Below are 13,581 nucleotides of genomic sequence, written 5' to 3'. Positions count from 1 at the left end.
ACACGGTGGAGATCGGAAAAATAGGTTAGAGTAAGTTATATATATTTAGTCCATTTTTACACTTAAGTTTTGGCTAGATTAAATTTCAATTTTATATTACAACATGTTGTAACGTACAACGCGATACTCTGTAATATCTCACTGTAAAAATAGAACAACCGCGAAGATGATACAAAAGGATTTTGTAGCGCATTCATATCGTGCAAGTTTGTAAAAATTTGCTGTGTATGAACGGCATAAGAATAACAATGTATTTTCTATATGTCATTCGGAGAAATTCATTTTCATACCACAATTTCGATCAATTTTATGTGTTCGGTAAAAATCCGATAATTAAAAATTGATGGCGGAAGGCGACCGATAGAGAGGGGAGAGAGAGGGTTGAGGCGCATTCACTTAACGCGATTTGAGGAAAACAAATATCTTCGTTCGGCGAAACCGTACATTATCTTGTATCTAAAGTCTCGCAATGTTTCGGATAGTAGTCTGCGCAGATGAGAAAATAAAAAGGCGCGTGCGAATGTGATGACGAACTGCGTTAGTTACGAATTGGAGCACTTACCACCGACACGATTTGTGAGGTACAAATACTTACGTTTGATGAACTTAGTATGAGAGTACCTAAATGTCTCCATATCTAAAAAGTAATCTGCGTGCGTGATAAAAGACCGGTGTTGGTAGAGGTGCGTCCACAAGTTAAAAAATGTGAAATGCGAACGGAAACGTAAAGGAGCACTGAACGTTCCACGATTTGAGTGGTACAAATATGCATGTTTGACGAAATTACTATGAGAGTACCTAAATGTCTCCATATCTGAATAGTCTGCATGCGTGATAAAAGACCGGTATTGGTAGAAGTGCGTCCACGAGCGAAAATGCGAAAACGAAAGCGAGCACTGAACGTTCCATGATTTGAGTGGAACAAATACGCGCGTTCGTTGAAATTAGTATGTGTGTACCTAATCGTCTCCATATCTGAAAAGAATTCTGCGCGCGTGATAAAAGACCGTAAATTATGTATAAGTGCGAAAAATTTAAATAAAAAGGGATGATGCATTGAAGCATTGGCCAGCAGGGATGATAAAATGTGACATGTTGAGGTTGCATCTTAAAAGCGGTTGAATGAGAGACAGAGTATCCGGTTTTGGTGGTTTCTCCGTGTAATAGAAACTATCTGGCGCTCAAATTTCCATTGTGTATCACGTCGGGAGATACACTACAACTCTGTTACCATATATTGTTTAGTTTTTTATCATTCATTTCATTTCAGATGTACTATGTATGTACACCAGATTTCTTGTTTTTGTTATCGAAGATGTAGGCGTTAATAGATTAAGGTAAATGAGGAGTGAATAAAGATTAGTAACGGCCTCTTTTGCAAAGTACAACTAAGGTTTAGGTTTAAGTGATCAACGTGTATTGATAAGGAGTTATGCGTATGTAAGTATGGAATTCTATTATACTTCAGACATGCCAGCAGAACTGAGGGGAGATTAAACTGAAGTGGTAGGTATGAATTCCCAACTCCTTCCCTATCCTGATTCTTTGAAAATTTTATATTGTCATTAATAATATTGTCATTAATAATTTTGTCATTTCATGTTGTCATTTAAAATCTTGTCATTAGTTTTTGGTCACATGCTTGGGAAGAAATTTGTAAACAAAAATTGAAAGGTTTATATCCTCAAGTGTCTGGAGAGGATTAGATCGCTTGGTTAAAATAAAAAGTGTTTATGTTAGTCGAGGTGTTAGTATTCATCGTTGATTTTAATGTGTTTTATTGTCACTTTTATTGTTTTCATGTTATTTTATATTGATAGGCTAAATGTTTTGACTTGAGTTTTGTTGTGGGTTTGAAAGAGCGTGTAGCGAAAAGGATTGTCGTTGAAAATGAGATATGATGAAAAAGAAAAAAAATGATGAGGATAAGTAATGATAAGAAATGTTAAATTTAGAATATTGCATTGTTTATAATTCAAGATTTACCATGTTTAGAGTTAAGAAGGTTGTCATATGGGAAAAGGGAAATAGAAAATTATGTTTGTAGGAAACCATAATTTTCTTTTGTAACGAAGGGGGTGTTGTGACGAATCAAATTTCGTCACAAATAAATTTGAACGTTAAACTAAGTATGTCCCGCAGTGTGCGCCCAAAGACAAAGAAAGTGTTGACAGACGGGGGTTGTAAAGAAAGAAGTGAGAAGTGCGGGGTAGGGCGACAGGTCCTACGAGCTCAAGAAAGAAGGACATTCAAGATCGAGGCGGGAGAGAGAGGAGACCGAGACAGGAGTGGTGGTGAAGTACGCGCTCCCCGCCCAGCGGTGTGATGCTGGGCGGCGGATGAAGAAGTTACAGTCGAGTTAGAGAAAGTGATTTTCAAGTGTTGTCCTCCGCCCGGCGACGTAATGTTGGGCGGGAGGCGAAGAAAGTGCGGTGACCAGACGCGGCCGGGAGGGCCTGAGCTGCAGAACTGCAGAAGCTGCCACCTAGGACTTCGGCCTTACTAAGGCCATCGAACAAAATGAACTCAGTGACAACAGTGTAGCTACAGTGAACAATGACAATGCGAATAGTGAAGAAGTAATCCGAACCATATGACAACTAGTTAAGTTAAAGATGTAAGTAGATCTAAGTATAATTTAGATTTAGTATTAACACTTGACAAACCCTATTAAAATCGAGACTTATAATTAGTAGATGTTCTTAATTAAATTCACCTCCCTAGTCCCCACCCAAGCGACACGAATTGGCGAGAAGGCAGAACATACGAATTGGTAAGTATAAGAACAGCAATATATTTACGTATTATTCTGAGCTAGATACCGAAGAGATGTTAGCGTGATTTTGTCACAATGTTTTGTCACATTAGGTTAGGTTGGATTATTATAGGTTAGGTAGGATTATTATTAGGATATAGATTAGGTTAGGTTAGGTTGGATTATTATAGGTTAGGTAGGATTATTATTAGGATATTGGTTAGATTAGGTTAGGTTGGATTATTATAGGTTAGGTTGGTTTAGGTTTGATTATTATAGGTTAGGTTAGGTTAGTTTAGGTTTGATTATTATAGGTTAGGTTACTATAGTTTAGGTTAAATAAAACAATAATTATAATATTACCTAAATATAAATAATTTAAGTTTTATAAGTAACATAAAAATATTTTATTTTTCGAGTTTGCCCAAAACAGTACCTAACTAGAATTTGCATTCCGAAATGATTCAAATTCTAGCTACTCGTATCAAGAATAACAACCAGAGAAAATGTCATCAACAGAAATCATTCCAGCTGTCATCCCATACAACGAAAGTCAATTTTCGCAACTTCACAATTCCTACAATTATAATATCCCGTGATGTTTCAGAGGTCTGCGCTAGTATCATAAATAAAAGCGATGATTCTCATTCATGATCTCCACATTCCTCCTGCAATATTTTTCCCAAGAACTCTATTTTCAATAGAATTAGAAGGAATTGTATGTTTTTTTGGACTTGGATTTGTACTTCATGATTGCATTCGATTAATCAGTTATTCTTTATATTTCAGGAAATTTTCTGAATGAAAATCAACAGAACCTGTTTGGCAGTCAGGATGGCAATCTGGCATCCATGATGGGAAATGGCACAGGATTAGGAATGCAGAACATTCAGCCTTCCTCGCATGCCACCATTACTCCAGTCCAGCAGATGAACGTCGAGGAGAAGAAATCCTCCAAGAAAAGAAAGGCAGAGGGTGACGGTGACACCTGGACAGTCAAGAAGAGCAAACCTTCTATGATGTGCGAAGTTCTTTTGGAGAGTTCGGATAGTTCCTCGGAATCGGGGGAAGATTCCGATGTTGAAGACGACAATGCCGCTCAGTCTAACAATTCTTCCAACGAGGACGAGGATGAGCAGGTGGCTTCTCCGTCTTCACAGGTGGGGTTCGGATACGATTTGGAATTGTCGGGATTGGATCCGGCAGAGCTGTTGATGGGCTCTTCGAATGATAACAAGACCAGCGGTTCCGAATTTGACCACTCTGGTGAAGGAGAGTTAAATGATTTGCAAGATGTCGATGAAATTATAAGGTACGTCTTTTGAAAACTTTCTCTAACGTCCTATGCTATTATGTTTTTATTTTTAGAAGTCTCTCTCCAATCTATCTCTAGACTTTTTAAGCTTTTCGTCTCAGAACAGGTCAATTAGTTAGGTGTATTGTCAAGAATATTCTATTTAACCCATTGGCCTCCGAATTGTTTGGCTAAAAAATTGTCCTTCACATCCGAATTAATTTTGTACCAAAAGTTTTAAATCTGCAGTGGTGTACTAAATCTTACATAACTTTTAAACTAAACATGCAAATGAAACAATTTTTTTTAATTTACTTGTGCATTGAATCAAGGTATGTAAAAAATATATGCAGTGTTTAAAAAAAAATAATAATATGATTAAACGAGGATATAAAAATATTTTTTTTACAAAAACCATTCATTTTTTTATAATTGGATTAAGAAAAGTTGTACATTAATCATACTTATTACCATAATATATATTTTTTGCAATTTGGGCTCTTGTTAGCCGCCCACCATGCGTTTTACGAACAAGCTTGTCAATTCCCGAACCACACACCATTTTGAAAAAATTTAATGACTCTGAAATATAACGAAATTTCAATCGTAAATATCAGGAAAAAACTGTACCAACGGAGTCCTGCCAATTACTACGAAATAAATGCTTAATTATCTACAGAGCGATTGGCATTTAAAATTTGAAACATAGATGTCAATAATGTATCCCTTTTTCGTTTTTAAGCCGACAGACATCAGACCCTCAGTCGTTTGATTTTAAGACACATCGCCGTACACACGCCGGGACGGCGTCGTTTGAGGCCAATGGGTTAATATCAATATAGCGATAACAGAATATATCTATATAATAACATTATACTTCGCGGCATGCACGTGTCTGAAGTTGAGCAAATGAGAATGCCTTTAAAAAAATAGCTAATAATGACAATGACAAAATAGGTTCCCTACATATAGTACGTAAATAATAATAAAGCATGCGATATTAGGCGACCCATTGACGCCAAAAAATATTGAACATATCTCGTTCAAATCCTAAGAAATACTTCAGTGGAACCCTTTCTTCGGAATGGTTCCAATGATTCCGATGCTATTATGCTATATGCTATTGTATTATCCTTGGAGGAAAGAAGTGAGAGGAGGTAGTCGTAAAAATGGTTGTATAATGTAATGTATGGTTTTTATAAAAGTTGCATTTCATAGTTTACACGTAACAAACACACTTTATTGTTCATGAAGGAATATCTGCTCCCGCCGATCGGTGAAATCATACTGGCCTAGTATGCCATGTCCATTTGAGCACGGTTGAGTTTGTGCCCATTTGCCATCACTTCTCCCTTCTTTTCTCCTTGGTATTATCCCACGGTGTCGCACGGTTTGGCTATGTTTGCTGGGCTTCGTATAAAATGACACAATCTAGCCGCGCATATCATTCCATCGCGCGGATTGAAACCTACCTTGGTTCAGCCGGTATAGCTCTTGCCCTTATGAATTTCGTATATTTTGATAGGTAATTAATATTATTTGGGACGTTTTTAAAAAGATTGTTTCTTATTTAATTAATAAAAATATTACGTGTATAACCTAAGTGGGTAAAACTTCGCAATCATGCAGGAAACATAGCAACCAAAAAACAACCCACAAATTAATCGAGGATAATACTGATAATTCTTAAATTGAGATAAGAGATCGATAAAAATGATGGAAAATAATCAGGTTTCAGTAGCTTAGTGGTAGACTGTTGTCCACTTAAGATGGAGGTCCTGGGTTCGATCCCGAGTTGCGAGCTATATCTTTTTTTATTACAATAAATAAAAATAAATTATATTTTTTAATTGTTCTTTTTTTTGCAGATCGGCTAGCACTCCTTCAAAAGGCGAGTCAAAGAAACACAGGCAGAAGAATCGCGAGCATCGAAGCAGCAGTAATAAGTTAAGTGCTTCTTCCATCCTTATGGAGCTGGCGGAGGGAGTGGGGCTGGCTGGCTCTGTGAGCATCACCCCGGTCTCCACCACCCCCCCCACCACCTCCTCGCCCTCATTCTCTTCCGTCCTCTCAGGCATGTGTCTCGACCGGAGGCCGGGCATTGAGATCATCCCCATTTCCCCCAGCACGCAGACAGCCCTGCCCAGCTCCATCACCATCACGCCCATCACTTCCTCTCAAGCCAAGTCCATGGATGAACGCCACAGGAGCGAGCGCAAGTCGGCTTCCTCGGGCAAATCATCCCGAAGCAGCAGCGGAGACAGGAGCAAAGATAAAAAGAAGAAACGCCGTCGGGAAGACGCAATGGGACCTCCCAATAAGCTTCCTCTCAAACAGGATCCTTTGACTAAACCTGTTTCTGTCAGCATTAAACCTGCTGATGGCTCTCACTCTCCTCTCTCCATCAGATCATCATCGCCGAATACTCTTATAAGAAAATTTAGTCCGAGCCCAACTCACGGAAGGTCAGTCTCCATCACCAAAACCAGCAGCACCGGCAGTCCTGGCAGCGTCAAGAGTTTGGGAAAACCTACAGGATCATCTAGCCATCACAGCAGCCCCAGGCACTCTCCCATACCGTGCAGTCCAAAACACACTCTCTCCGGTTACTCCAGTCCAAAAAACCATGGGACTTCTTCACCTAAACACAGTTCGGGCTCTGGTAGTTCGGGTAAGCCCAGCATGTCCACCCTCAAGTCTGCCGCCAGCGGGTCTCCTTCGGGTAAGTCTAGCAGCAGCGGATATGAGCTCTCCAAGTTATCTAAAGTGTCTTCCGGTAAAGAAAGTTCCTCGAGCTCCTCGAGTTCCAGAGATAAAGACAGGAAGTCTTCAGGGGGATTGACTTACTCCAGCTCCGGGAGTAGTAGTCCCAAGATGAAGTCTTCCAGTGTCAAACTAAAACAGTTAGATCTATCCATAGTCACCGATGTGCAAACAATGAATACATCGGGTGAAAACCTCATCTCTCCGGGTCTAGACTTGAGCAAGTCTGCAACCAGCAATCAGCTCCGTAATAGGAAAGGTTCCCTCAGTGCAGTGATTGACAAATTAAAATCAGCTCAGCATTGTGGGTCGGAGATGGAGATGACTCTAGCTAAATCATCATCGTCCACCAGTGGCAGCAAAGATCGCACCAGTTCTGGCTCGAGCAAGCTACCCGATTCCAAGAATACAAGTAGCAGTGGTAGTTCCAAGCTGAGCGATAATAGTAAACCACAAGAATACATGATCAAGCCCAGTTCCGATGGAATGAAAATTACAATAAATAAAACAAGAACTAAAGAATCAAGTTCTAGCTCAAGCAGCTCTAAATCTTCCAGCTTTAGTGGAAATTCTGGATCGGGGTCATCAAGTCTCTCGACGTCTGCTGTGAAACAATCGTCTTCTGGTACTGGAGTGCAGTCCAACACTGGCACTGGCTCTCCCAAGACTCACACTGGCCTCAAACCCGGTGTCATCAGTGGTCCGGCTTCTAAGAAGCCACAAGTGCTACAATCTTCTAAAACTGGAACTGTGTCAAGCTCTGCAAACCCCTCGGGCTCCGGAAGCCCCGGTGTCAGCAGCAGCACTAAAAGTAGTTCTGGCTCTTCTAGTACATCAGGTAGCAGTTCAAAAGTGCCATTTACTAAATCAAGCTCCAATATGTCAAGCTCTGCGCCAACCAAGTCCTCTTCCAAAACATCCACTGGTTCTCCGAAAATGTCCAGCTCTGCCACCGATCTATCCAAGCTGGGAAGAGACAGGGAAAGAGACAAGTCACGCTCTATGAAAAGTAGTTCAGGAAATAGCAGTGACAAGTCCATATTCTCCAGCAGTAAGAGTAGTGAAAGACGGTCAAGTCCCGCTCCTATGAGGGATGAAGTGGATGGAGAAAGAGCCTTTAAGATGATCTCGCAGCACAGCAAGGAACAAAATTTTCTTGTGGAAGGTCTTATCAAGTCATTGGATACAAGTAAATACCAAATCCCAAAGTTGTCTGCCAGAACATCTTCAGATGATACGAGTAAATCTAAAAACCCTTCGAGTATGGAAAAGTCTAGCGTGCAACAAAGTGTATCACAACCTGATATGGGAAGTCGGAGTGCTCTCACCGATGGGACTCCCAAGTTACTGAATTTTATGGGACGGCAGCAAGAAATGCTGGGATCCAAGTACTCATTTCAGCATATTGCCAATACTAAATTACCCGATCAAATACAGAAATCCCAATCTTCTTCATTACTGTCTTCAACTAAGCCTGCCATGAACCTTAGCTCGACGAGTCCGAAGCTCTCTACTCCTATTCCGGTGCTGGCAACTCCCAAGATATCAGATAACATAGACGGCCTACAACCGACAAATTTTTCATTGAGTGGGCTGTCGAAATCTCAGTCCGATAGCTCCAAAGATTCAAAGACAGAGGGAAAAAACACAGATGCCCTGATCAGATCAAATCCGGTGGTCAATCTAAAAGAAGACTCCAACCCTAAGATGGACTTTTCTAAAACTTACCCTGCCATCACGGTGTGCAGTGCGGAAACAATCAACCAATCCATAGTGAAACAACTGGAGAGCAAAAGCTTCACGGTTCCAACGTTGAAGAGCAGCGACGATGCCAGGAAGTTATCTACCGTTGGCGTGGACTTGGGAATGAAGCCACCCCTGTCAATGGGGAAGCTGACTCCCACAGGTTCCCAGGAAACAGAGATCTTATTAGACTTTTCCTCTTCTTCCAAATCCAATGTGGAGATGAAGAACAAGTTGCAATCGGTTGCGGAACGGGCGGTGGGCAGTGCCCGAAGAAACACTCCTCCCTTAGTTCCCACGCAATCCCCTTCTCTGTCGGTGCACATTGTCAAGTCTCCGGTACAGTCTCCTCTCATCATCCCGTCTCCGCACTCCAACTCGCCGTGTATCACGGATGATGAGCTGATGGACGAAGCGGTGGTGGGTCCTGGCAAATGAGATTTACTTTTCTCAAGGCTCTCTCGGTACCTTGCGGACACAGACTCGCTCAATGGAAAGATGATGTGAATAGGTTAACCATCCATGTAGAATCACGAGGCAACAGTGGCTTGTAGTGACCTTTTTCTTACATTTTTCCAATCCATAAGTTGAACATGCTCAATCTTTAAAGTTGCGATAAATACATTTCCTTTTTCTCCATAAAAACATCGACATCATTTATTCTGGAAAATATGATTAAATCCGAAATGAAGTTACTACACTCTTTTGCTGGAAACCCATCCACCGTAAACTGTACAAAATGAATCCCACTGTATAATACTAGAAGAGCACCAACTTAGTGTTATTTAGTTACAGACAAAATACTTGTGTATTTTTAGTTCAAACTGTATCAATGAATAATTTGGTTATTTTTAGTATTATAAGGCTTATACATGTTTTATTTATTCTTTGTTTGTGAGAATAACAAAACTTTTAACATCTAAAAAAACTTTAAAAATCTATGAACAAAAATACTTATTTAATTTTACCTGTTCATTTGTAGATGTAAGAAAAATACAAACAATATTATTTATAATATGTAAATTTATATTCTAAGTATCATAATGTGAAATTGAATGAATTCAGGGACTGATTTTACTGTGGATAAAATAAAAGAATTAAGAAAACATACAAGGTTGCAAATTCACTGGAAGCCAAGTACTGTTTCCAAGAAAGCTTGTAAATATGTATTTTGTTTTGATATCAGAGAGATGCACGCTAATTTTTACAGTGAAACTCTATTATAAAGTTTTCCAAGTGACCGGGTAAAAAACTTCTTGCATGCGAAAACCTTATACCCGTATGTTGGATAAATTAAACCGTTTTATTATTTCGTGCTTCAAGGGATCGACAAAACAAAACTTATTAATCATGTATTGGCACTTAATATAATATATGTTGTAGATACAATATATTTTTAAAAGGGTTTCACTGTATCTTTTCATTAGCACTTGATATAATATATGTTGTAAATATAATAGCAAAGTGATTGCTTTCTTCAATAATACAATATTTTCTTTTCAGTTCTTAAACAAAGCCATACATTCAAGTAGTAAGAAATTTAATAGAAAATACGGTGTGTTCATAATTTATTATTACATTATTTTCTTGCTATAGCAGCCAGAATGTTTTCGGCAACTGGCCGACAAGAAACTTTAATAAATAAAAATAATTTTTTGTTAAAGCCAACACGTAGTCAATACCATACTTGATAAAGTGGCATTTTTATTTTTGTCTTTGACTAACTAGTAGAGGAAAAAAAAACGTACAAGGTTGACTTGGTTGCTTCGTACACTGCAAATGCAGGGGTCCGGCACCTAAGGATTAAACAAAATAATTATATCGAAATAATCTTACTCTGTCAATAACTTCCCTGGAGTGATAGAATAAAATCACCCAAATTCTGTATAATTAAAAAATTTTGATACGATTCTGGAATCAAAATTTCTGAATGTGCCTAATTAAATTTTGTTTAATAATCATTGGTGTCAGTATTTATTCTTATGTATTCTATTCTATAAAATATAATATTCTTAAGATTATTAATAATCACTAGGAATGTGTACATGTTATTTATATGTTCACAAATGTATACTTACCTAATTTATTGATTAATGATAGAATGGTCAATGGCTTCGATATAACATCATTGAATTATTTCTAAAAGCTTTGGGGTGTGTCTACAGGTGACAATTGAACAACATTCTACTGAAGTTCCCATAGCACTAAGTTGGCAAAATTGTTTATGCCCAAAAACAATAATTATAAAGTTAGTCTATGGCACATTTAATAAGGGTAAAAAATGCACGTCTTAACTGAAAGCCTGCAGCATTAGTTGTTGGAATAGAAGATCAATGAGAGACACCTTGGGATAAAGTTCTACAGTGAAACTCTCTTATGAGAGACTTCTTAATCCCTATTGTGCGGCTGGCTACATTTGCAGTCCAGTAAAATTAAGACTATAACCTTGAGGTGTACCGCAGTATGCAGGTGTAGAACTGGGTTTTAGAAATTTTTAATACTTTTCATCTCTCCATGAAAATTCCAAAGTAAAAAAGTTGATTTTGTAGGAGCGAGTATATTATTTCAAATATCATTTTCGATGAATGAGTTTTGTAACTCGTCAAGATTGCTCTAACAAGAAATAAAAACTATATATATTGACCGGTCGGTGGCATCAAGCATGAAAAATTCTTATTTGGAAACTTTGTATGTGGGTTTCACTGTATATCCTTTCTATGTTGATAATAAAATTTAAAAGATCTTCTCTCCATATAATAATTAACTCAATATAAATGTATCGATTTTATGAAAATGTGCTTTACGTGAATGGAATAAAGATTAAGATAGAAAAGACTGTTCGAAGAGTAATAAAACCATGTTTGCACCAATAACAAAGGACCACGAAAAATTGATTTGGTGCGTTGAAGACTGAATCGTATCCTCCTTTTGTTAGGTTTTTAACATTGAGAATCAGCAAAAATGTATTTAAATGCCATCTAGCAACTATTATTCAAACTAATTATTTAATTTTTGCATTTGTTTCTGTTTCTTCAGCAGAGTCATCATTATAAAACCTACATAAAGCAATATAGTGAAATTCTCTTATAACCGGACAAAACTTCTAATGAGGGCAAGCATTATATGTGAGAACCTTATAAAGGGGTTTCACTGTATATGCAATTATAATCAGTGGTGTATAGAAACAAACTCCTGGGTGAGCATGTAACTGAGTTACTCTCTCTTTAAAATTGGAAGCATCTTAAACAATGGTGAGCTCTACTGTCATGAAATTTCAAAAAAAAAATCTGAAATTTTGAGGTCTGTTTTCAGTTCTCAATATCCACTTCATAGATGTGGAGTTTTGAAATATACATTTGACTGTCAAACAGCGAAGCCGGGTAGTAACCACTAACAAGTAGATAAATCACCATTCTCATAATTTCAGAAAACTTTTGCTCTTTACCTATAAAACAATGCGTTTTATTGTCGCACCGGTAATACCTGTTAACCCCTTGAGCAAGTACAGCTCTAATCTGTCGGATTAGAGATTTATTTATAAATGTCCCCGCTTGACATTCAATTTCAAATAGATAAGCTTGTTTAGAACATATGTATTATGTTCCAAAAATATATCTGTTTCTTAAAGATTCCAGTAATCTGAAAATTCGTTAAACCGAACAGGCTTAGTTTATATTTGTTAAGATTATGTAGGCTATACTTTATTTTGTTAATTTGATGATCCTGCGGCGGGGCGTTCCCTATACCACTGAATATAATGTGTATCTATAATTTTTTATTCATAAATATAATTAACATTTTTTTTATTCACAAATATAATTTATGTATTTTGATTTAAGATTTTCACGGTTAAAAGTATTTTTGTTATTTGTTTTTGGGGTGTTATGCCGTGTTGCGCTAACTCCTTCTAACTTTTGATGATGGACACTGCAATGTTGTCCGAAACATGGCTAAAGAAGGAGTCAGCACAACACGGCATAACACCCCAAAAACAAATAACAAAAATTTATTTATTTTATTCAAAATATTTATATGTTTGTGAGTATTTTATCTCCGAGGTGAATTTATTCAAAAGCTGTATTGCGCTGTAGTACAAACTAAGAATTTCTAATTATAATTATTTATGTTTGTATTGATAAAATACAAAATAATATAACAGTGAATAAGGGGTACATATGAACATTTTATTTGGTAAATAAGGGAGTTACTTGCCAACAATATTATATGTATACTGTTTGATATAATATTGGAAATTTTTGATGGCTTCTAAGATTATGAAATGAATATGGCAGTTTTATGTATAATTCCTAGTTCACACGAGGACAATATAGAAGACAATACAACAATTCGACCGTACCGGAACGCTGCGAAAATGGATACACAGTGAAGCACGTTACAAGCGAGTTCGTGAAAAATATGATTCGCAGTTGTGTTACTATGTATTTTTATCAAATTCTATTAGCATTTAGCATTTATGCGACATTTTCAGCAGAAAATGCACAGGAGCAATACTACCGCGCGTAGCAACTGACTACTGTCCAACTGTCCGGTCCGTGCCCATACACACGCGTACAATGCGACCGCAAGCGATGGTAGGGGTAAGACACTTTCGTGCGGAGATAGCCTGCCTATATATCTCTAAGGCAATGTCTTTTTCCATTGCCCTGTCCTCCAAACTTCTCTTGACACTAGGACAATAGGTAATAGCTGGAACAATAAAACATTTACCTGTCCTCGTGTAAACTAGGCATTAGTTTTCTTCTTCAATATTAATTCGTTTTTTTAAATGAATTTATGTTAATTTTACTGCAGATGTATTGTTGTTATTGTTGCATTGTATTTGACTAGCCCGTCGTCCCACGGGTGGGAAGCAATCGACATAAACCAAATGCTGTAAGACCCTGCACAGAAAAGTTCCACACTGAACAGTCTTGTAGCATTCATTATATGTTGATTGCTTACCAACCCGTGAGATGACGGGCTCAAAGACAAATCAATTGAGAAAATTTATCGTTTATGTAGCTGA

The 13,581-nt window shown here is 37.7% G+C and overlaps 1 protein-coding gene across 1 annotated transcript in view; it reads left to right on the top strand.

The window, feature by feature from the left end:
- The window catches only part of MED1 (Mediator complex subunit 1), a 39,782-nt gene extending 27,228 nt beyond the window's left edge, over positions 1-12,554 (top strand). Inside the window, exons 9-10 of the mRNA XM_089636610.1 lie at positions 3,545-4,067; positions 5,918-12,554. Of these exons, the coding sequence (XP_089492736.1) occupies positions 3,545-4,067; positions 5,918-8,993 (3,599 nt within the window). The 3' untranslated portion in view covers positions 8,994-12,554. The remainder of the gene's footprint in view (positions 1-3,544; positions 4,068-5,917) is intronic.
- The last annotated feature ends 1,027 nt before the right edge of the window (positions 12,555-13,581 follow it).

Source organism: Hesperophylax consimilis, chromosome 10 (genome assembly GCF_061612785.1).
Source record: "Hesperophylax consimilis isolate HC1 chromosome 10, BYU_Hcon_1.0, whole genome shotgun sequence".
NCBI lineage: Eukaryota > Metazoa > Arthropoda > Insecta > Trichoptera > Limnephilidae > Hesperophylax > Hesperophylax consimilis.
The sequence above is the reverse complement of the archived record's forward strand: the minus strand, read 5'-3'. Positions and strand labels throughout refer to the sequence as shown.